This window comes from Coffea arabica, chromosome 3c (assembly GCF_036785885.1).
Source record: "Coffea arabica cultivar ET-39 chromosome 3c, Coffea Arabica ET-39 HiFi, whole genome shotgun sequence".
Lineage (NCBI taxonomy): Eukaryota > Viridiplantae > Streptophyta > Magnoliopsida > Gentianales > Rubiaceae > Coffea > Coffea arabica.
Genome location: NC_092314.1, coordinates 38,741,711 through 38,767,858, shown reverse-complemented (window position 1 = coordinate 38,767,858; position 26,148 = coordinate 38,741,711). Strand labels below are relative to the sequence as shown.

Genomic DNA, 26,148 nt, shown 5'->3' with positions numbered 1-26,148 from the left:
CTGAAGATGGATGAATATAACTTCTTGGATGATTCCTTTTTCTCATACTATTGATTACAAAAGCATGTGAAATTTGTTGGACAAAACTAAAAGGAGCACTTTGAGTTTACTACCAAGTAGTGGAACTTTGACTGAAGTCCTTGGCAACTTTGCCTACATAACAAAATTAAGGGACCATAAAATTAAGTGACAACAAAACTCGCACACATCATCTGCCTTATTGAGTACTTGTTATTCAGCTAGAAATAGCAAACATAAATAAGAATTTTTTCCAACTATGAATACTTATATTTTTCATCTTCTCTACAATGATCTTGTGGAAGAAATCCGCACGCGTTCTTAGGGTGTAGGATCAATTCCATTGCAATGTTAAAACGTTCAGCCTCTGATTCAAACTGAAAGTTCATGACACCATAATAGAATTAGTGAGTTAACCATGCAAGTGAAGATAACAGTTACAATGACATCTAAAATTATTCACTACAAACAAAAACTTCATAAATTTAGAATATACCCTGATTGAACTCATTCGTTCTACTTCAGACACCTTCATGAAATTAATAACATACACACCACAATCATCACTGCATGTAAATCAATCATTACGATTAATAAAAGATGAGATTCCAAAATGTCTGCATGAAAAATAGCAAAATTAACGAAAATTGCCTGTTTGACTGTTTAGGAATGTTAGGAGATTCGTCAAATTCAAATGACGATGCCTGAAACTTGTACTTATCCCCAAATTTATGTTGTAGCACAGTATCAAGAACTTGCACCTATTATCAAAAAATAAAATCCTTATTGTAATACAAAATATCCATATCATTATTTACTACACAACTTAAAAAGGATACTTACTAACTTCCTAACCATAACACCTCGTTGCTTTGTTGAATTAGGTTACGAATCCAATATGTACACCTTCTTTTTTACAAAGTCAACTTGTGTGCAATACCAATGTTGATTGTCTTCATTTATTGGCACAAATATCTGCAAGAACATGTATAGTTCAAGAAGATAATAACTTAATAAAACGTATATTTATATACCAAGAAAAATACGTAAATTTTGTACATTATTTAATAAACCTTCTCACACATCTCTATGTTTCCTCCATATCTATCAGCATCAAGATATTTCAAAGTAGCTGTAAGGTCCAGTTCGGCCTTTTGTATTTCGCACTGCACAATTTTATCGAAATTACAAAATTATCAAAAAACATATGAATTAACAACAAACATAATCCTTTAATGATATGTCGACCTACCGTGAAGAAAGTTGGCATGTACCAAGTGTTATATGTTTGATCTTGATGCTCCTTCTCAATGTCCATCCGAAGCATGTTTGCAACAAGATTGATTGGCTGCAAGCACATTACAATCCACCTTTACACCTTACAATCAACACATGGTGGATAGTATATCTACCATCAAAAATCAGTTTTTTAAGCAGTGAAAATCTCACACTTTCAGTAAGCCAGGTTCAAGGTTTCAAGCATGCCAGATGACTTCTTGAGGCAAACTCCTGTCCAATATGCACAATTGGTATGCTGCAAATAATTGTTAATTGAGCCTACAATGAATAATAATGATAATGCAAAGATAGTTGTTATGAAAAATCCATTATTGCCATTAAATTATTACCGTTGATTATATTTCTCGTTAAATATGTAGTCCAGGATTCGAGCTTTATCATTGGGAAATTGTTGCAATAGATACTCTTCACCTAACATTCTTTCTTGCCCTACAAGCTGTTTAATAAACCATATGAAATGCAAAAATTATTTCAAACATGTATCATAAATATGTAATATGTTATATATTTCATTTGACATGAAGCAACCATATTGTATACCTTGTCATTCTCCAGTTGGATAGCATGTGCTGATATTCTCTGCTTTTGCTGTCCATTGAGAAAAAATGTCAAGATTTTAAAACTTGAGAATAAAGAATATATTCTACCATATAAACTATATCACTTAGGAATATTTGTGTAGGTAACTGAAATATGTATATGGAATATCTAACCTTTTTCTTTTATTTTGCTGTCCTAGTGAAGTATATGCATTTCTAACATATTTATTGGCTTTCTTGTTACAAGCTGCATGGGTATTCATAAGCAACGATTGTCCAATGGATAACAAATCTACTACTTGCAAATAATTTTCGAACTCTGACTTTTTTTTATTGAGTTTCCTTTTCTTAGCTGTGTTATCGTCGAGGCTTGAATCTATGTCCTCCATATCATTGGCATTATATTTGATAATTGTATCAACACTTGTTCCATAACAGAGGCAAACCTTGATGCTGCTCTTACTTCCTATTTTTCAAATGCAGTGGAAGAGTCTCCCGTATCAACTAGCTCCTTTTTACTGCTTATTATATTCCTGAATTTCCTATTTTAATTATCCATCCGACACTAGTACACACATAGATGTGAATTAAGCAACTAGTTTGAGGAGTAACATTTTTTATTATAAAATTATTTTAAATTGAATAAACAAATTGATACTTTCAAAAAATAAAAGTGTAATTTTTTGGGACATAGATTGTCATTTTTCAAAAAAATTTAAAAAACTATATTTTAGCAATTGTTGTCATTGACACTTAATTGTCTAGACCAACTTTTATCAGTTCAAAATTAGTGTCATTAAGAATAATTGAAGTTCTAATAGCGATATTCTATTCAAATGTAAATATTCAACATAAGTAACAAAATAAATGATAACTAAACAAATGAAATATGAGCTAAATTGATTGTGTTCAGACTACAAATTCTGTTAACGGATAATTAGTATATGCTAAATTGTATTTCCATTTGTAGAAAAATAATATGCATTGTATATCCACCAACGAATAAATTACTAATGTTTTAACAAATCATACCTAAACTCATGGTGTGATACGTATGTAGTTGCTCACATTTATACTTATGCCATCGTCCTTTCTTTCCATTTGTGTTTTAATAGTGCAAACTTCTTTCGATTATATTGGCAAAAAAAATATATATTTTACAAATTATTCCAATATATTTAGAAAATGTTACTAATTTCATTAGAAATTTTGTAATGTAAAAATGGATTAATAATTTTTTACTGAACATAACTACTGCATACAAAAGGAAAAGATATTTGAATTTGTTTTAGTTTGATTAGAAAAACTTGTACTAGTAATAACGGAAATAGGGACAATGGTGCAAATTTTTAATCAACAATCAACGTACACTTGATTACGGTAATTTTTTAGTCTATCATACTAATATATGCCATAAGCAGTAAGATTTAGTCATATATGAATTGACAATTTTAGCAGTTTACATATCATTCACCTATAAAAATTTTGGTTATAACAATTTACATACCATTTGCCAATAAAAAAATAAGTTTGATAAAAATAATATGCATACAAATCCATAATGAAAATGATACAAAATATATTTGAAGGTCTCGGAACTTAATATATGGGTAAATTTATTATAATTTTTGAAGATTATGCTACATTAATACAATTTTAACTTTTATACTTGTGACCCAGAAAATAAATTTATTAAAACTTTACCATTTTATTAAATTCATAGGTATTAATATATGGAAATTGTGATTTATAGATAAGTGCTATTCTATATATAACTCGAAAGATTTGTTGTTATTGTCATCCAAACTTTCTAACCTTTCACAAATTCAATAATAATTCAGAATTTGTAATATGAAAAATTATTCTTACATATTTTATAAAGTCATCTGAAAGAAATAGTTTTCAAAGTATATTTAAAATGCTTAAATCAAATAACATTTATAAATGATACAGACAATCATGTATCATACATTTACGTTACGAGTAATTACTAACTATAATACTAAGTTTCAATCATTAATAAAAAATCTTAGCATTATTTCAAATAAACTTCTTAATACTTGTTTCATATAAGTTTTTTAAGTAAAATAGTAAATTTATGCCACAAACTAGTAAGTTTTGACCATTAACCAAATTTACTATTTTATCAATAAGATTTACTATAACTTGAACTTAACTTACTCTCCAAAAAGTAAGTTTTGAATATAGAGTAGGAATTTAATTTTTTTTTAAAATGTAAGTTTCATATTTATTTCGATTTATTTTTTGAGACATAAAAGTCACTAATTTATCAGGTTAACTTACTATTTTTAATGCGAAACTTACTAATCAAATATTTAGATATTATTTTATTTAGGTGACCGGTCTAACAAGTAATCAAATGAACATTAAAAATGTTTTTGCCTGTCATATCAGGTAAAAATAGTTTCATTACCATAACGATCGTTACTTCAAACTTTTCCTTCTAGTTGCCTCTCTCCTCGTCGTTGTTCATTCTTCTCTATTTTCCTTTTATTGATAATACTCCATCCCTCCATGTTGATACTCCGCTCCTCTTATGCTCATTGCAGGGCATTCATCCTGTCCCTCTCCACCTCCCCAGACCCGTTCGTCATTGTTTTTAAACCAAAATTCCTCTGTCGATCCAATTTCGTTGAGATAATGATGTTAACTCCACTTATAAGATTGGATACATCTTAAGATCAAAATATTATGCACATTTACCTTCAAGTACAAAATGAATAAGTCTGTTTTTCGTTCTTGCACTTAGTGGATATGGACTCAATATTTTCCTTGCTTTTCCAAATTAGAAAACTGGTGGAATTGTTAAGATTATACATTCAATTGCTTTGGTTTCTTAGTCCACTTGTTTGTACCATCACATATTTCACAGTAAAAGTTCAGGAAATTCTCATACAAGTTAAAAATCCATAAAAGACCTGCCTCCTCCTTCCCTCCCTATAACTCATTTTCTATCTTTTTTTCTCTAGAACTCTTCCGGTCAAACCTCCTCCACCTCTCAATGGGAGAAAAACCAGACAAATCCGGTATTTCGATCAGAAATAGTTTAGTTTAATTACCTTTACATTGTACTAAGACGGACTTAAACATTAAGTAAAAAGTCAACCTTGAAAAGAATGCAGTTTTTAAAGAATATTTGGAAAGGGTTAAAAAATAAGCATATTTTCAAATATGAAACCAATTTATAAAAATCAAGAAATATTTTCATGGTAAGATAAGTAATCCTGCCCCCTTTTGTTGTTTGAAAGGTACAACACATCAGGTAGGAAAGGCTTACCTCGTTATCTGATCTCGGAGACTGGTTTCCTGTTGTTGGATCATGAACATGACTTGCAGGAACACTTTGATTCGGAAGGGTTGTTCCCTCTCCCCTCAGTTGGACGAGATTCCGTTGGTCCAGTGATTGGGACGGCTTGTGAAGAATTAACTTAAACTGATTATTTTTGTTCTTAAATTCAAGCACCTCTGCTTCTATTTGATCAACAATGCAATCACTGCTTCCATTTACTAAGACAATAGTCATCTCCTCGAGCTTACTAAGCTGATCAGCTGCTCCGGGGGGAAATATTACCCTTCTCCCTGTTGTGGAATAATTTGGGCACCGCACAATACGTTCCCACAATCTTGGCTTTGGTGGGGCAAATGAAAATCTTAAGCACCTTAGCCCAACCAAACTGCTGACTTCTTTCGGTAAAAAATGGATTGAGGTGTCTCGAATATCAAGAACTTCGAGTTTCGTGAGTTTCACTATTTTAGGTGGGAGCTTAGTTAAGCCATCACAATTGTTGAGGTATAAACTCCGAAGCGCAGTCAAGGAGGAGATAGAGGGTGGCAACAATTGTATTCCGGTGCTGTGCAGGTCCAAAACTCGAAGTTTCTTCATACTTGTGAAGAACGTTTCCCCAATGATTCTCAAGTTTGGGTTATGTTGCAGAAATAGTGTTGATATCCCCTCACATATCGGGCTCACAGGTAATTTCTCTAATCTGCTTCCTATCAAAGACACCCTTCTGGCCTTCTCCCATTCTTCATCTGTTAGGTTTCCGTCTATCTCTGGGCCGGACCTGACATAGGATGTTCCAACTTCTTCCCCAGGGAAAGATGTACGAATTGCAAATCTTCTGAAGAGTATTGGCATCTTAACGTACTGTTCAGAACAGTTCTCTAAGAGAGAGAGCTCAGTCAGCTTATGCAGTACGTAAATTCCATCTCCTCGCGCCTTAAGGAATGTAGGAATAGGACAGCATAGAAAATCTTTAGCTTTCCAACATTCGACTAAAACATTAATGGGAATTGTGAATTCTTTCGGAAACAATGCTGCATAAAGTAGGCAACTTTTGCAGCGATCCTCTTTCAAGCCTTCATAAGCTATCTCAAAAGCCTTAAATAATCCTCCTAGTCCCAGATCTTCAGATTCACCAACATCTGCTGTTAATTTGTCTTTTATAGTTCCCCAAAATTCTGCATCTATTTTGCTTTTTAGCAACATCGCAATGAATGAGATCACCCCTGGAAGCCCGCTAAGCTCTTTAGGAATCAGCCCAACCAGATCATAGCACTCTTTACTTAGTTTTTCATCTTCCATGATCTTATCAAACAATTTCCTCGAATCATTGTGTGGTAACTTCTCTACTTTGATTTTTTGGTCGAAACCAAAACTCCTCAGCAAAACTGGATATGTAGTTTCAATCACGACTATCACGTGCTTATGTTCTTCGGAGACTCCAATCTTCCCAAGTTGAATTGATGAAGAAAACCCCTCAAAAAGCAGCAAATATGATTTTTCACGTAATTCTGTACATATTGTATCTTTATTCTTATCAATTGCACTAATCTGCTCAGTTAACTCCAAACGCCGAAGAATACTCTCTTGTATGGTTTTGATGACATCCTCTTTCTCGTGCAGATTAGTTGGAACAGTCACCCAAATGACGTAGTCGAGTTTCGCTGAAGGAGGGCATGAATCAAACCAGTTATTCAAGTTCTTCATGATATTTGTTTTTCCAACTTGCGCTTCTCCACAGATAGCAATCCTCTTCAATTTTGCTTTTGCTTCTGCTTCTGCTTCTGCCTCTGGTTCTGCTTCTGCCTCAACTCCACAGGGCAGCAGTTCACGAAGGAGTTCATCAAGTTTGTTTTGATGTGAAGGCGCAACATCTAGGTCTTTGGCATCTTCCATTCTTATAGCAGCTTTTGGCTTCACTGGACGTGTTAAATTCGCAAGTGGTATGTCTTTTCGGGCTGAAGCAAATTTATCCCTTAGCTTCATAACGTCTTTATCGAGCCTTGCAAGCTTGAAGAACTTTCGGGTCCATAATTTGTGCTTCCCTAAGTGGGAAATATCCGGCAGTTCATGGATCGGTGCATTTGTGCTGCTCTCATCCACATCCGCTTTGTTCGAACCTTCCGCTTCCTGGCGCCTTTGGTTTCCAGTTGCTCCTGTCATCTTTCTGTACTTCGCAATTATCTTACTATAATCATCCAACAACCGGGATACTACCTTCTTCCACGCTTCATGTTGTCGACTTCTCTGTATGGAGGCTGCTCGACGATCGATATCTTCTTCATTGTCATGCCAACGGGCATAAAGAATACCCGCTTCATCTCCAAGATATTTAAGATTGTCGAGTAAATCTTTCACGTGTTTTCTCCTGTGCTTCATGTACACCCATAAATCTTTGAGAACCGCATATGCAAATGTTAGAGATGACCCACCAAGTGCGGCATCAACAGCCATCCTGCAAACTCAAAAATTTTTCTTAAGCCATCCTTGAAGGTTCCAGACTCGGTGTAGTAAAAGTTTAATCAAATTCATTGGAATGAATGAAATAGGGCGAGATAAATCTTCAGTCTTCAGTGCTTGGGCAACCTTAAGCCAAAACAAAAGAAGTTTTAAGGTAATCAATTTTGGATAACTCAGTTTCTTATGTTTTAATCTAAACCAATGTTGTCCTAAAGTATATAATTTTCGACAAATTATCCTCAATGTCCATAAAATGTAAGAAAATTTATTAATGGTTTACAAAATACGTAAAAATTTAGAACAACTATAACACTTACGAACAAATAATGGGAAACCATAGAAACTCGGTAAGATATAATATAAGTGTAAACTATCCAATTTTTTACCAAATTAAAAAAAATAGATATATACCTAATAATTTGCTAATTGAACAAATCCGGTGCTGTTTTAAGTGTGTATGACCTCCATTTAGTTATTTTCTATACTTAAATATAATCATTCATTAAGCAACATATTTTTGTACGTAATCATTACAAAAATTAGTTGTAAAATTTTGGTTTCCATTATTTTTATGGTGCAAGTAATACAATAGTATACGAGTTGTAAGTTTATATTGTTTTACTTGAAAGGTGTAAAATTTACTACTCAATGCTCTATTGCTCGATGCACAAAAACTATGTAAAACAAAGGATATGACCTCTATTTTTCATTTTGTGGCTTTTCACAATTTTTGTAACCATTCTATAATTCTAATAAATGTTTTTTAAGCTTTATTATGAGTTTTACTAATTTTTTTAAAAACATTTAGACCAAAATGGCTGAAATTGAACACCTGAAGGACTACAATTGTTTAAGAGAAAATACCACGGATCATTTTCGCCGATAAACAGTTTAGGAACAACATTTGGTTTAGTTGGAACATTTGGGACTAATTTAATTAGTTCACAGAGGGGGCTAAACACACACACACAGAGACATATGTTAGAGAAGCCAACAATGTAACAAAAGCCATCTTTGCTTACTTTTGCGTAAGAATTCATGTCATTCTTCCCCTTGGAGGAGGAAAAATAAAAGGTTCTTTAAAATTAAAAAAAAAAAGAGAGTGTAATTTGGAGTCTCACTTAATAGTTTTCGTAGGCGATAGTGCCCATCAATTAATTTAGGAATATAAAGTGCAACTAGGGTAAGTATGATCCTAAACTCATCAATTAATTTAGGACTATAAAGTCACTAGGCACACATGCAACTGGGGGTTGTGTGTGCCTGGTGACTGCTCTGGTCTTGGAAAAAGATTCTGAAACTTAAAGAGTTTTAGCCCAGCCTCTCATTAAGAAAATGGTGGGAAATGGCAGCGAGAATTTTTCTGGTTCGATAATTGGCAACCAACTGGGCCTTTGTATCAACATTTAACATAGAACTTACTCTCTTGTTTCAGATGTCAAAGGCAAGATAAATTGAAGAAATACCAATTCTAGTTAGCCTAGTACAATACTAGAAATCAAAATGAAGCTAAACATGCAAACCACTATTGGTTTAGTTATTATGCTTAACATTGGTTCACAAGGGATTAGGTGATGTACTTAATGAATAGGTTCCACTTAAATTAATGTTTAATGGTAGAGGGAAGATTTTCTATTGGAAGGTACTAAGACTAAAATATGTTGCATGAAGAAGATCAGAAGTTTTAGAGCGTATCCCAAGAAGATCAGAAGTTTTAGTGGGAGGCACTAGGCATGTAAATATGCTACTGAAATGATCAACTAGTAAATCGAAGTAAAATAGCCTGTGGCTAGATTGAAGCATATCTGCAGAATCAAACTACGTTGAAATGGAGATAAAGGATCATGTTGTTGGTTAGAGGAATTTCTATACTCTTCTTCCTTGAGGAAACTATTTAAGCTCGTTTGTATCTTTAATAATATGTAGTGAATCAAATTGAAGCATAGTGCCTATATTTAGCTAAAACAAAAATGACCAAGTTATTATTGGCTCTTCTTGTCATTGTTTAGGATCACTTATAAAACCAAAAAGTTACTGAAGATGGATGAATATAACTTCTTGGATGATTCCTTTTTCTCATACTATTGATTACAAAAGCATGTGAAATTTGTTGGACAAAACTAAAAGGAGCACTTTGAGTTTACTACCAAGTAGTGGAACTTTGACTGAAGTCCTTGGCAACTTTGCCTACATAACAAAATTAAGGGACCATAAAATTAAGTGACAACAAAACTCGCACACATCATCTGCCTTATTGAGTACTTGTTATTCAGCTAGAAATAGCAAACATAAATAAGAATTTTTCCCAACTATGAATACTTATATTTTTCATCTTCTCTACAAATGATCTTGTGGAAGAAATCCGCACGCGTTCTTAGGGTGTAGGATCAATTCCATTGCAATGTTAAAACGTTCAGCCTCTGATTCAAACTGAAAGTTCATGACACCATAATAGAATTAGTGAGTTAACCATGCAAGTGAAGATAACAGTTACAATGACATCTAAAATTATTCACTACAAAAAAAACTTCATAAATTTAGAATATACCCTGATTGAACTCATTCGTTCTACTTCAGACACCTTCATGAAATTAATAACATACACACCACAATCATCACTGCATGTAAATCAATCATTACGATAAATAAAAGATGAGATTCCAAAATGTCTGCATGAAAAATAGCAAAATTAACGAAAATTACCTGTTTGACTGTTTAGGAATGTTAGGAGATTCGTCAAATTCAAATGACGATGCCTGAAACTTGTACTTATCTCCAAATTTATGTTGTAGCACAGTATCAAGAACTTGCACCTATTATCAAAAAATAAAATCCTTATTGTAATACAAAATATCCATATCATTATTTACTACACAACTTAAAAAGGATACTTACTAACTTCCTAACCATAACACCTCGTTGCTTTGTTGAATTAGGTAACGAATCCAATATGTACACCTTCTTTTTTACAAAGTCAACTTGTATGCAATACCAATGTTGATTGTCTTCATTTATTGGCACAAATATCTGCAAGAACATGTATAGTTCAAGAAGATAACAACTTAATAAAACGTATATTTATATACCAAGAAAAATACGTAAATTTTGTATATTATTTAATAAACCTTCTCACACATCTCTATGTTTCCTTCTCACACATCAACTAGTTCCTTTCTACTGCTTATTATATTCCTGAATTTCCTATTTTAATTATCCATCCGACACTAGTACACACATAGATGTGAATTAAGCAACTAGTTTGAGGAGTAACATTTTTTATTATAAAATTATTTTAAATTGAATAAACAAATTGATACTTTCAAAAAATAAAAGTGTAATTTTTTGGGACATAGATTGTCATTTTTCAAAAAAATTTAAAAAACTATATTTTAGCAATTGTTGTCATTGACACTTAATTGTCTAGACCAACTTTTATCAGTTCAAAATTAGTGTCATTAAGAATAATTGAAGTTCTAATAGCGATACTCTATTCAAATGTAAATATTCAACATAAGTAACAAAATAAATGATAACTAAACAAATGAAATATGAGCTAAATTGATTGTGTTCAGACTACAAATTCTGTTAACGGATAATTAGTATATGCTAAATTGTATTTCCATTTGTAGAAAAATAATATGCATTGTATATCCACCAACGAATAAATTACTAATGTTTTAACAAATCATACCTAAACTCATGGTGTGATACGTATGTAGTTGCTCACATTTATACTTATGCCATCGTCCTTTCTTTCCATTTGTGTTTTAATAGTGCAAACTTCTTTCGATTATATTGGCAAAAAATATATATATTTTACAAATTATTCCAATATATTTAGAAAATGTTACTAATTTCATTAGAAATTTTGTAATGTAAAAATGGATTAATAATTTTTTACTGAACATAACTACTGCATACAAAAGGAAAAGATATTTGAATTTGTTTTAGTTTGATTAGAAAAACTTGTACTAGTAATAACGGAAATAGGGACAATGGTGCAAATTTTTAATCAACAATCAACGTACACTTGATTACGGTAATTTTTTAGTCTATCATACTAATATATGCCATAAGCAGTAAGATTTAGTCATATATGAATTGACAATTTTAGCAGTTTACATATCATTCACCTATAAAAATTTTGGTTATAACAATTTACATACCATTTGCCAATAAAAAAATAAGTTTGATAAAAATAATATGCATACAAATCCATAATGAAAATGATACAAAATATATTTGAAGGTCTCGGAACTTAATATATGGGTAAATTTATTATAATTTTTGAAGATTATGCTACATTAATACAATTTTAACTTTTATACTTGTGACCCAGAAAATAAATTTATTAAAACTTTACCATTTTATTAAATTCATAGGTATTAATATATGGAAATTGTGATTTATAGATAAGTGCTATTCTATATATAACTCGAAAGATTTGTTGTTATTGTCATCCAAACTTTCTAACCTTTCACAAATTCAATAATAATTCAGAATTTGTAATATGAAAAATTATTCTTACATATTTTATAAAGTCATCTGAAAGAAATAGTTTTCAAAGTATATTTAAAATGCTTAAATCAAATAACATTTATAAATGATACAGACAATCATGTATCATACATTTACGTTACGAGTAATTACTAACTATAATACTAAGTTTCAATCATTAATAAAAAATCTTAGCATTATTTCAAATAAACTTCTTAATACTTGTTTCATATAAGTTTTTTAAGTAAAATAGTAAATTTATGCCACAAACTAGTAAGTTTTGACCATTAACCAAATTTACTATTTTATCAATAAGATTTACTATTAATCTATAAAAACTTACTATAACTTGAACTTAACTTACTCTCCAAAAAGTAAGTTTTGAATATAGAGTAGGAATTTAATTTTTTTTTAAAATGTAAGTTTCATATTTATTTCGATTTATTTTTTGAGACATAAAAGTCACTAATTTATCAGGTTAACTTACTATTTTTAATGCGAAACTTACTAATCAAATATTTAGATATTATTTTATTTAGGTGACCGGTCTAACAAGTAATCAAATGAACATTAAAAATGTTTTTGCCTGTCATATCAGGTAAAAATAGTTTCATTACCATAACGATCGTTACTTCAAACTTTTCCTTCTAGTTGCCTCTCTCCTCGTCGTTGTTCATTCTTCTCTATTTTCCTTTTATTGATAATACTCCATCCCTCCATGTTGATACTCCGCTCCTCTTATGCTCATTGCAGGGCATTCATCCTGTCCCTCTCCACCTCCCCAGACCCGTTCGTCATTGTTTTTAAACCAAAATTCCTCTGTCGATCCAATTTCGTTGAGATAATGATGTTAACTCCACTTATAAGATTGGATACATCTTAAGATCAAAATATTATGCACATTTACCTTCAAGTACAAAATGAATAAGTCTGTTTTTCGTTCTTGCACTTAGTGGATATGGACTCAATATTTTCCTTGCTTTTCCAAATTAGAAAACTGGTGGAATTGTTAAGATTATACATTCAATTGCTTTGGTTTCTTAGTCCACTTGTTTGTACCATCACATATTTCACAGTAAAAGTTCAGGAAATTCTCATACAAGTTAAAAATCCATAAAAGACCTGCCTCCTCCTTCCCTCCCTATAACTCATTTTCTATCTTTTTTTCTCTAGAACTCTTCCGGTCAAACCTCCTCCACCTCTCAATGGGAGAAAAACCAGACAAATCCGGTATTTCGATCAGAAATAGTTTAGTTTAATTACCTTTACATTGTACTAAGACGGACTTAAACATTAAGTAAAAAGTCAACCTTGAAAAGAATGCAGTTTTTAAAGAATATTTGGAAAGGGTTAAAAAATAAGCATATTTTCAAATATGAAACCAATTTATAAAAATCAAGAAATATTTTCATGGTAAGATAAGTAATCCTGCCCCCTTTTGTTGTTTGAAAGGTACAACACATCAGGTAGGAAAGGCTTACCTCGTTATCTGATCTCGGAGACTGGTTTCCTGTTGTTGGATCATGAACATGACTTGCAGGAACACTTTGATTCGGAAGGGTTGTTCCCTCTCCCCTCAGTTGGACGAGATTCCGTTGGTCCAGTGATTGGGACGGCTTGTGAAGAATTAACTTAAACTGATTATTTTTGTTCTTAAATTCAAGCACCTCTGCTTCTATTTGATCAACAATGCAATCACTGCTTCCATTTACTAAGACAATAGTCATCTCCTCGAGCTTACTAAGCTGATCAGCTGCTCCGGGGGGAAATATTACCCTTCTCCCTGTTGTGGAATAATTTGGGCACCGCACAATACGTTCCCACAATCTTGGCTTTGGTGGGGCAAATGAAAATCTTAAGCACCTTAGCCCAACCAAACTGCTGACTTCTTTCGGTAAAAAATGGATTGAGGTGTCTCGAATATCAAGAACTTCGAGTTTCGTGAGTTTCACTATTTTAGGTGGGAGCTTAGTTAAGCCATCACAATTGTTGAGGTATAAACTCCGAAGCGCAGTCAAGGAGGAGATAGAGGGTGGCAACAATTGTATTCCGGTGCTGTGCAGGTCCAAAACTCGAAGTTTCTTCATACTTGTGAAGAACGTTTCCCCAATGATTCTCAAGTTTGGGTTATGTTGCAGAAATAGTGTTGATATCCCCTCACATATCGGGCTCACAGGTAATTTCTCTAATCTGCTTCCTATCAAAGACACCCTTCTGGCCTTCTCCCATTCTTCATCTGTTAGGTTTCCGTCTATCTCTGGGCCGGACCTGACATAGGATGTTCCAACTTCTTCCCCAGGGAAAGATGTACGAATTGCAAATCTTCTGAAGAGTATTGGCATCTTAACGTACTGTTCAGAACAGTTCTCTAAGAGAGAGAGCTCAGTCAGCTTATGCAGTACGTAAATTCCATCTCCTCGCGCCTTAAGGAATGTAGGAATAGGACAGCATAGAAAATCTTTAGCTTTCCAACATTCGACTAAAACATTAATGGGAATTGTGAATTCTTTCGGAAACAATGCTGCATAAAGTAGGCAACTTTTGCAGCGATCCTCTTTCAAGCCTTCATAAGCTATCTCAAAAGCCTTAAATAATCCTCCTAGTCCCAGATCTTCAGATTCACCAACATCTGCTGTTAATTTGTCTTTTATAGTTCCCCAAAATTCTGCATCCATTTTGCTTTTTAGCAACATCGCAATGAATGAGATCACCCCTGGAAGCCCGCTAAGCTCTTTAGGAATCAGCCCAACCAGATCATAGCACTCTTTACTTAGTTTTTCATCTTCCATGATCTTATCAAACAATTTCCTCGAATCATTGTGTGGTAACTTCTCTACTTTGATTTTTTGGTCGAAACCAAAACTCCTCAGCAAAACTGGATATGTAGTTTCAATCACGACTATCACGTGCTTATGTTCTTCGGAGACTCCAATCTTCCCAAGTTGAATTGATGAAGAAAACCCCTCAAAAAGCAGCAAATATGATTTTTCACGTAATTCTGTACATATTGTATCTTTATTCTTATCAATTGCACTAATCTGCTCAGTTAACTCCAAACGCCGAAGAATACTCTCTTGTATGGTTTTGATGACATCCTCTTTCTCGTGCAGATTAGTTGGAACAGTCACCCAAATGACGTAGTCGAGTTTCGCTGAAGGAGGGCATGAATCAAACCAGTTATTCAAGTTCTTCATGATATTTGTTTTTCCAACTTGCGCTTCTCCACAGATAGCAATCCTCTTCAATTTTGCTTTTGCTTCTGCTTCTGCTTCTGCCTCTGGTTCTGCTTCTGCCTCAACTCCACAGGGCAGCAGTTCACGAAGGAGTTCATCAAGTTTGTTTTGATGTGAAGGCGCAACATCTAGGTCTTTGGCATCTTCCATTCTTATAGCAGCTTTTGGCTTCACTGGACGTGTTAAATTCGCAAGTGGTATGTCTTTTCGGGCTGAAGCAAATTTATCCCTTAGCTTCATAACGTCTTTATCGAGCCTTGCAAGCTTGAAGAACTTTCGGGTCCATAATTTGTGCTTCCCTAAGTGGGAAATATCCGGCAATTCATGGATCGGTGCATTTGTGCTGCTCTCATCCACATCCGCTTTGTTCGAACCTTCCGCTTCCTGGCGCCTTTGGTTTCCAGTTGCTCCTGTCATCTTTCTGTACTTCGCAATTATCTTACTATAATCATCCAACAACTGGGATACTACCTTCTTCCACGCTTCATGTTGTCGACTTCTCTGTATGGAGGCTGCTCGACGATCGATATCTTCTTCATTGTCATGCCAACGGGCATAAAGAATACCCGCTTCATCTCCAAGATATTTAAGATTGTCGAGTAAATCTTTCACGTGTTTTCTCCTGTGCTTCATGTACACCCATAAATCTTTGAGAACCGCATATGCAAATGTTAGAGATGACCCACCAAGTGCGGCATCAACAGCCATCCTGCAAACTCAAAAATTTTTCTTAAGCCATCCTTGAAGGTTCCAGACTCGGTGTAGTAAAAGTTTAATCAAATTCATTGGAATGAATGAAATAGGGCGAGATAAATCTTCAGTCTTCAGTGCTTGGGCAACCTTAAGCCAAAACAAAAGAAGTTTTAAGGTAATCAATTTTGGATAACTCAGTTTCTTATGTTTTAATCTAAACCAATGTTGTCCTAAAGTATATAATTTTCGACAAATTGTCCTCAATATCCATAAAATGTAAGAAAATTTATTAATGGTTTACAAAATACGTAAAAATTTAGAACAACTATAACACTTACGAACAAATAATGGGAAACCATAGAAACTCGGTAAGATATAATATAAGTGTAAACTATCCAATTTTTTACCAAATTAAAAAAAATAGATATATACCTAATAATTTGCTAATTGAACAAATCCGGTGCTGTTTTAAGTGTGTATGACCTCCATTTAGTTATTTTCTATACTTAAATATAATCATTCATTAAGCAACATATTTTTGTACGTAATCATTACAAAAATTAGTTGTAAAATTTTGGTTTCCATTATTTTTATGGTGCAAGTAATACAATAGTATACGAGTTGTAAGTTTATATTGTTTTACTTGAAAGGTGTAAAATTTACTACTCAATGCTCTATTGCTCGATGCACAAAAACTATGTAAAACAAAGGATATGACCTCTATTTTGCATTTTGTGGCTTTTCACAATTTTTGTAACCATTCTATAATTCTAATAAATGTTTTTTAAGCTTTATTATGAGTTTTACTAATTTTTTTAAAAACATTTAGACCAAAATGGCTGAAATTGAACACCTGAAGGACTACAATTGTTTAAGAGAAAATACTACGGATCATTTTCGCCGATAAACAATTTAGGAACAACATTTGGTTTAGTTGGAACATTTGGGACTAATTTAATTGGTTCACAGAGGGGGCTAAACACACACACACAGAGACATATGTTAGAGAAGCCAACAATGTAACAAAAGCCATCTTTGCTTACTTTTGCGTAAGAATTCATGTCATTCTTCTCCTTGGAGGAGGAAAAATAAAAGGTTCTTTAAAATTAAAAAAAAAAAGAGAGTGTAATTTGGAGTCTCACTTAATAGTTTTCGTAGGCGATAGTGCCCATCAATTAATTTAGGAATATAAAGTGCAACTAGGGTAAGTATGATCCTAAACTCATCAATTAATTTAGGACTATAAAGTCACTAGACACACATGCAACTGGGGGTTGTGTGTGCCTGGTGACTGCTCTGGTCTTGGAAGAAGATTCTGAAACTTAAAGAGTTTTAGCCCAGCCTCTCATTAAGAAAATGGTGGGAAATGGCAGCGAGAATTTTTCTGGTTCGATAATTGGCAACCAACTGGGCCTTTGTATCAACATTTAACATAGAACTTACTCTCTTGTTTCAGATGTCAAAGGCAAGATACATTGAAGAAATGCATTGCTGAGGGAACTTGGAAATGGCCAACAGGGAGGAGAAGGAATCAGGAGGTCAGGTTGCTAATGCAACAGATACCTACTCTCTTTGTACCGTTTGTTGATGAGGATGAGTAGAGTATACAACCACCTAGCTTCTTTGGATTGATCACTGTTGAATCATCTGTGTTGACACTCAGATCATGGGGTCAAAAGGTTTTCTGGTATCATCTGGTTTGGGAAAAATCTATGTACCTAGATGCTCCTTTATCTTATGGTTAGGATGTAGAAAGTGACTAAATACTGAAGTAGATTGTAGAAACGGATCTTAGATACTACGTGTGTGCTATGTGGTGAAGTTGATGTATGTATATACCTATATAGATAAATGTATAATGCATAATATCTACATACAATCATATATACATCATATGCAGATACATATAGACGCACATGTCTATGTATAAACATATCTACATGCATACATACATAATAATTAAATACATACATGTATGCGTTTGTACACATCTATATGTACAAACATACACACATACTTTATGTATGTACGCACATATTTTTGTATGCATATATATATATATATACATATACACATATATATGTATATATATACATATATACATACAACGATATGCATGTACATACACATTTTTTTTAAAACAAATATTCTCTCCTTGCATTGCCTGCATTGATGAACGGGTTTAATCTAGTTATAAATGACTGCATTTAAAATAGATCTCAATTGATGAAACATAGGATGCATAGAAGTATATAAGAACATATGAATGAAGACGAAATCGCAATTAACACAACTAATGATGTACAAGGACCTTCAGAAAAACATATATTCTTTTAACGGAGACATGAAAATGGTTATAAATGATATTCAACATCTTAAATGAAGTGAGAAATTTTTTTCAAGTGAATTTTTTTTTCTTCATTGATGATTGAGAAAGATACTAAAAACTACAACAGAAAATGAAAAGAAAACTTTACCTCGAAGGATGATGGTTGCTCATCGATAATGCTGAGCTTTGAACACTGGTTATTAGGAGCAAACAATTAAGGCAAAAAAAGCATTAATTTCTAATGAAAACATCAAACAAAGGCATTAGGAAGTAGAAGATTACACACACATGCACACGTATATTTACACACACACACTCATACACACACACACACACATATATATGTACATATGTATGTGTATATATATGTGTGTATATATAATGTGTCTGTGCACAACAATATAGTTTAGCAGAAAAAGAAATGCAACTGAATTATATGAATAAAAAATAAAATAATAAAAGCAGAAGAAGAGAAAACACACTTTGTCATAGTTTGCTAGGAGTACTAACAATAGGAAAAGTACGATTCTAGAGAAGAAGGAAAAAAAAAAAAGATTAACATTCTAAATGCTAGTTTTGTTGAAATGGGTCGATGAGAGAAAGATATTTTTGTGGAAAAATAAGGCTAGAAATGAAAGCAAAAGCTATTTCCCTAGGGCTGTGGATAGAAACAAATGAATCACACTTGTAATTTTTGTAACACCAGGGAAAGGAAAAATGATGGAAAAAGATATCAACATAATAACAATCATCAGTTGATTAATATCAAATTGAAGAGAAAACAAAAATTAATAAAATAACCTGAATAATGTTGGACGGTAAAATTCTCATAATTATGCACATTGCTACTAGCCTAGTGCACATAATTGATTTCACTAATGAAAGAAATGTAGATAAATGAAAATATACTTTAGATCCCAAAATTTAGGATACTCAAGAGTTTTATAATACATTTGAAAATAAAAAATGTTGATTAATGTAAAAGAGAAGTATGACCTAAGTATTTTGGATCCTTAAGTTATTCCCTCCCAACAAAAGTTTCCCTACCTTCTCTTTACAAAGCCTTTCAACAATTCTTTTTTCTCCATGGGAGGGGGATTTTGGTCTCAAATCAAGATCTCCCTCCTTTTGCTCTTGTTTTATGTTCAATGAAATCTTTTCTAGGGTATCCTACAAAAAGTTTTCGCTCTCCTAGTGCTTACCCATGAGAGTTTTTTGCTCTCATAGGTTTCTATGTGAGAGTTTTATCCTCTCATTGGGTATGTTAGTGAGAATTTTTCTTAGTTTTTTGCCATTTCCTATTGGATTTAAGAATTTTTCAGATATGTATGTCAAATCTGAGATTCTTTGAGTCCTAACATCATATTTCAGTATCTAATTTGAACTTAAAGTAGTTGGATAGCAAATATGATATTATTGACATACACAAATATTCATTGGACTACTTATAATTTATCTGGATTTGAAATATGTTTGACTTTCACGATATAATCTTTATTATTTTTTAGATATATTAGATCTAGTGATTTTTCAAATTTATTGTATCTATGACATGTTCAATGTATTTTTGCCATTAGTATAAATTTCATGGAATGAAATTATATCTTTTTATTAAAAAATATAAAAAGTCACTTTAGTAATTAAGAAAATATTTATCCTTATGAAATCTTATTTTTTGGAACAACTTAAAACAATAAATGGGTGACTCTTCTTAATATAACATAACTGTTGTCAAAATATGAGTGATTGACATTACACTTTCATAGATATAGATTTATACTTGAAGTCTATAATTGGCTTAAATTGTTATCACCTACCACAAGTCTTGTTACATTTTTCAATGTTGGTAAGGTTTATAAGTTATTTTTTTAATTAGAATTCAGCAATTAAAGGGACTGTTTTGTTGATTCCTTTTAGTTTCTATATAAAATCGATTAAGAATTCAAAAAACTGTTGGGTATGAGGCCTCACAAGTTCCACTTCAAACCAATTTACTGTTAGAATGAGTTGATAGATGTAAATATCTTTTTAAATTTGAAAGATATTATTAGATATCAATTATAGATTAGATATACATTCAAATTTATCTAGATTCATTGTACCTTTTCCTAGTATAAACCTGTAAGTATCCTGATGTATCATTTGTGAAAGGCGAGAAATATAGAAATATTTCCCAAACTTATTTCTTTTCTTGACGTGGTATTAAGGCAGAAATTCTAAGGTTTCTACTTAAGAACTATTCTAATATAACTTTGAATCAAAAACCATGGCAGAATCTTCTGAAATAGTGAAACAGTGTAATTGTCTCCATCTTAAAGGATTTGACTGCACAAATGATAGAAGTCTTAGTTAGGAGCTAGAAAACTATGTCAAAACAGTGATTCATCGATGACAAATATTCACATTAAGTTGGATGACACCAATTATACCTTGTGGTCTCAATTTATCGAAATATATATATTTCAAGCAAAGACAAATTGGGATATATTAACTATGAACTTTCTCAACCTTCACTGGCAGATCCTATATACCAACAGTGATGGACTACAGACTCTATCTTGAATGGATGGTTGATAAATTTCATGGATCCATCCTTGATTAGCATCTTGATTCATTTTCTGAACATGAAAGCGGTATGGAATGTAGTTGCTACAACGTATTTCGATGGCATTGATAAATCACAAATGTATGATTTGCATAGGAAGGTAATCAGGACAAGATAAGTTGGAAGACTCATTGAGAAGCACTACAACCACCTTCAAGGCTTGTGAAGGGAGATTAAATTTTTGTTGGCCTAATCCAATAGAGTGTACTGTCAATATCAATACATATAACTCTCTCATACAAGAAAAGAAAGTATACATTTTCCCTGATGGGTTAGATGACCACTTGGACAAGATTCACAGTAAAATATTGCAACTAAAACCATTTCCGATGGTAGAGGAGGCATATGCTTATGTTTGACACAAAACAATAGATAATTGGTGATATTGACAGAGGAAGACAACACGATTGGCTTTAAAATGGCTTCCAAGGAAGTGAAAAGTAGGCCAATTATGTTAAGTTAAACTGTAGCGCCAGCCAAAGGAGATTGTTGCACTTATTGCGGGAATAAAAACATACCGTGACACTTGTTTCAAGTTGCATGGATATCCAGGTTGGTGGAAGGATTGTAGAGGACAAAATCAGAAAACTAATCGGTTAAATATTGCTGATTGGAACGAAAACTCGAGAAGAGTAGCCATAGCAGCTGCTAATCCAATAGCATCAGCCATGACTCTTAGCATTATACGGGTGCCTTTTGTCCCTTCTGCCGATTGAAATAGCTCGAAACCTCTATTTTGTAAGATTGCAACATGTTGGACTAATTGTAGAACTATGACAAAAAAAAAAAAGAATTAATTTGGTAAATGACCGATAGCCAGGACTACAAATATGCAAATTGGAGTCAAGTTTTGCCTTAGTTGACCAAAGCTCAACTTAGGTTTATTAAGGTCAAACTCGAAATCGAATAACTAAGGATCTCTAGTAAAGTTCCAGCTCAAACTCATTCTTGAATCTAAATGTAATTAAATTTGAGCTGAAGCTCGGGCTTAATTAAATTTGTATAAGAATAAGACGTAACTTTAGTATTTTTTTCAAAATGGATAATATAGAAAATTTCACCATAAAAAGTAATAAAAAAAATAAGTATTTTAAGTGGGTTTGGCTCAAAGAACTCCGAATCAAGTGCGTCTATAGAGGCTAATTTGCAAGTCTGCCAAATCAAGTCATAGCCAGTATAGCCCAGATTTGGATCCCAAAATTTCAGTTCTCAAAAAATAAAAAGAATATTTTTTTTTTGAAATAAACGCCCTGATCTGACAACGTAAAAATAGCAGTCCAATGCAAACTCCTAATTGTTCTTTGAAATTGCACCAGCTGCCTGTAAAATCCCTTAAACACCTGATGCAAAAGGTTAAGCTATACAGAGGAATTAAATAGTGTCCGTTCCACTCCATTTGATTTTTTAACAGCCATTATTCCAGAAATCTCCTACAGACGGCCTGGTTTCAAAATATAAAGGTCTGAAGCATTCCAGATTAAACATTCCGTAAATAAATATCAGATTCATAAAGTGGAATCAAGCCAAAGTGTAAATAGATGTTATTGCAAAATCTTGCATCAAGATCCTGCGGTGAGATTATTCCCAGTATCCAGATACGTAAAGACATATGCATGTTGTATTTACAAGGAATATAATTGCACCAATCTATACTGCTCATTTCAAATTTTAGTTTTTTTCTTTTTATTTTGAAAGACAAATTTGAGCAACACAGATTAAGTCAATGCTCGCGACTACAATTATAGTCCCGAATCCCGCATAATGGCCCAACTTCAAATCTGTAGTGATTTTTCAGATCTATTGTTTATTGATTTCAAATTTGTATGTATTTGTTTTATATTTGATTTGATGTATTTTTGACATTAGTGTAAATTTATTAAATAAAATGATCTTTCCTATCGAAAAAGAAGAAGCAATCTGAGATAGACCAGGGAAGACAGGCAGTTGACTCCACACCTAAGAGATAAATAAAAGCACCCAGCTAAAGTTGAAGGTATAATATATGAGATCTTTAAAAGTACTGGCAAGCTATACTCTACGCTACGGAATTAAAGATTAAGCAACAGAGTATTCGGTAAGATAGAAGGAAACAATAATGTTAAGCTGAATCTCAACAATCATGCACACACACCTGAACTTTGAAGCAGATTTCTCCTGAAAAGCGGGACTATTGTGTTGAACCAGCAATAATCCGCAGCAAGGATTTCGTTCCAAAATGCTTCGCAGAAAACTGCAAAGAGGCTGGGAATTGGTGAAATGATTGAATCTTGAAGTCAACACGATAAGCCTAGAGTGATTAAGGTTCATCATCAGCAGCTTTGATTAAAAAAGGGGGTGCCGGTAAGGTGAAAAGGTCCCACACCGAGGGTGACAGATTGACAGTGTCTGAACTTGCACTTCTGACTCCCATTCTTATTTCATTTAGCTCTTTAAATTTTTTTTCTTTTTCTTTTCCTTTATTAATGGTTAATCAAAAAGTATCATTGCTGTTTGTATTTCTTTGTTCTGGAATTACAGAAGACTTTTTTTTTTTGAGGGAAGAATTACAAAAGATTCAAAAAAAAAAGAAAAAGAAAGCACATGTTGATGAGAGCAAGGCAGGGACGGACTAAAAAGTAAAAATTAAGGGCTAAGATTGACTGAAAAAGAAACGTAAGATTCAGATTATATCATGTACATCATTTTCAATGTCATGTGCGAGGCTTAAAAAAAATTGTTCTATGCTTATTTTGCATTCGAAGTGATTTACATTCTCAAGAAATAAAAGTATATTTTGTTGAATAAGACAAAACCAGTTCAATGGTACATTCTCAAGGCTGACAACCGTCCCCTGCCTTGGGCTATATTGACGAGATCCACTCTTCAATCGTAGATTAGGGTATCTAGAATCCTGAACTAGGACAAACTGGGAGGGCCATCAACTCCCAAGTTCATCCTATGTTTTGTCTCCTTCAAAAGTATGAAAGTTTCTTTGGAAGTATTCTTTACGTATTCATACTTTTGCCCTCTATAAAGACAGTATAAAATTTTAATTATACTTGTTATTCACAAAAAATGACAAGACATAAGAGAGTTAAAAGTTCAATAATCAATAAAAAACCTGGAACTTTTGATTGAGCAAAGAAATATCATATCAAATTCTTGTTGATTTATGGATATTACGTTACTACTTTCAAAAAATTTTTAATTATCATTTGATCTGACATATATCACATTACAAATAATACTATAGTATTATTTTAAAAAAACACTTCAAATAATCTTCAATCCAAACATACATAGATATCTTGCCAACTCTTCTGTCATTTGGTGATAGGATTAGTGCTTTTTTAGTAGGTTTATTTTTTATGTCTTCGTTAGCGTTCTATAGTACATGTTTTACTCTTGCATCCTGTTGTCAACATGAAAGTTTAGTTTTAATGTTAGGTTTAATATTTCAATGAACTAGTATTGAATCTCAATTTTCATTGATGATACAACATCTTTATAGAGTCATAACTAATGAACTAACTAATCATGATTGTATTAGCAAAAGTGTTAAATAATTTACACAAGATATAAATATCAAATAATCAAGTAAATATCACATACAATAATAGAAGTTCATCTACACCCTAGGTGTAAAAACTAGAAAAATATAAAAGTAAATGTCAAATTTGTATTATAATTAAACATAAGAATCAAATACAAGAATTCAAGAGTTTGAAGAGATGAAACCCCTTGTCACTTGTAAGCAACATCTTCTCCATCTTCAAGTCTCAATCTTCATCTATGTTTAACTATATATAAAATTGGATGAAACTATACTAAATTATACTCATCTAGTAAACTAAGAAATGCTAACCTTCCAAAGTTAGGAAAAATGTCTTCAAGGGTCCTATTTATAGATGAAATTAGCTCCTAGCAATCTTGTTCAAGTTGATGCATGTTGTCCATTGAAATCTTCAAAAGATATTTCTTGAAATTTCCAAGATTCCTTGTGCAAATCCAGCAAAATTTCTTTAGAAAAACTGGTCAAAAAGACTCTGTGAACTAGCTACAAGTTGAACTATAACTTGCACAGCAGTAATAAGGATCCGTGGACCTATCCATGGATCTGGTCCGCGGATTAGTTGATCTGCTTTGCTGTTCTCTTTTCTTCTTTTGTTCTTTTGATCAAATGGATCCGTGGAGTGATATAGAGGTGGACTCCTCCATCGATTTGGTTCACGTATCCAACAAAGAATCCTTGATTTCTTCATTTTTTTTCATCTACAAATTGTTTTTGAATCGTTTCTGACATCGCTTCAATTCCACTCGATCAAATCAATCAGCCAAGTGCCAAAACACAGCAAAAACAACACATTTTGCAAATTAATCCATTCAAATGCAAGTTTTGGTTATAAATCTCAACTTGTAGAAATAGCTAGTTGTTGAAAAGAGCGATTTTCATCCTTAAACTCAAGAAAATACACCAAAAATATAGTAATAAAATATACTAAAAATATGCAAAATAAACACTTATCAAGAACTAATGCCTGATTTGTTTTTAACCATTAGGACGAGTTTTCCCTTAAAATGTTTGGCAACTAACGGCTTGATTTTAAGGCCACCTGCCTAATACCTCCTACTTTCCCACTAGTGAAATGTATTTGTGGAAGAAAAATTTAGGCTTTGACGCCACAAGGGTAGGAACCATCCAATGGTGCGGTATCTATCAGTTTTTGGTTTTTAGTCATTCTTTTGGTAGACATATCATCCGCTACAAGTGTTTAGGTTTTCCCTCCAATTGAGGATCATTTTTATCCAAATTAGTAAGTTGCTACTGCCAAAAGGTTTCGATGTACTGAAAACAATAGATCAAGGGAATTTGTGCCACTTTGCACTTTTTCCACAAGGGTAATAGGGTAAAGTGTATATTCAAAATATAAGAGATCAAATCTGACTATTAGCAAATTACAAGGTAAACAGTATAATTATATGTTCTTTTTTTAAGAATTTGGTCTGGTGTTGTTGTCATTGCTTTTCGTGGATAGGTTTGTTGTCAATTTTGTATCTCTTTCACAAGAATGCAACTTGCTTTACTGATGCTTTAAAAAAAAATTCCCCACTGACCATTGACTTCAAGTCTTTTTATATCTATCCATTAGATTTTGTAGTTTCCTTTGACCTATTGCATGTGCGATTAATAG

General features: G+C 32.7%; 1 protein-coding gene across 8 annotated transcripts; it reads right to left on the bottom strand.

The window, feature by feature from the left end:
* Nucleotides 1-11: 11 nt before the first annotated feature.
* Nucleotides 12-23,342, bottom strand: LOC140037709 (uncharacterized). 8 transcript variants are annotated; one of them, XM_072082682.1, is made up of 14 exons: nt 23,109-23,247; nt 21,496-21,748; nt 18,521-18,565; nt 17,487-17,690; nt 13,599-16,059; nt 10,516-10,647; nt 10,324-10,433; nt 5,155-7,615; nt 1,858-1,905; nt 1,647-1,753; nt 1,468-1,552; nt 1,271-1,366; nt 1,092-1,184; nt 860-993 (listed from the first exon to the last, which is right to left on the bottom strand). In XM_072082682.1, the coding sequence occupies exons 5-11, from the start codon at nt 16,056-16,058 to the stop codon at nt 1,486-1,488; spliced, it is 5,385 nt and encodes a 1,794-aa protein (XP_071938783.1). In that variant the 5' UTR covers nt 16,059; nt 17,487-17,690; nt 18,521-18,565; nt 21,496-21,748; nt 23,109-23,247; the 3' UTR covers nt 860-993; nt 1,092-1,184; nt 1,271-1,366; nt 1,468-1,485. The 8 variants fall into 8 exon arrangements, with proteins under 8 accessions (XP_071938779.1, XP_071938783.1, XP_071938782.1 ...); XM_072082681.1 differs by lacking the exon at nt 17,487-17,690 and having other exon boundaries at nt 13,599-16,190; XM_072082680.1 differs by lacking the exon at nt 17,487-17,690.
* Nucleotides 23,343-26,148: the final 2,806 nt, after the last annotated feature.

Excerpts from the sequence above, each read along its gene's own strand:
- LOC140037709 (XM_072082676.1), bottom strand. The coding sequence starts at position 23,287 with ATGATGAACCTTAATCACTCTAGGCTTATCGTGTTGACTTCAAGATTC. Across the intron at positions 1,754-1,857 it reads TCCAACTGGAGAATGACAAG|CTTGTAGGGCAAGAAAGAAT; the intron begins GTATACAATATG and ends TTTATTAAACAG. Across the intron at positions 1,553-1,646 it reads AACGAGAAATATAATCAACG|CATACCAATTGTGCATATTG; the intron begins GTAATAATTTAA and ends AATTATTTGCAG.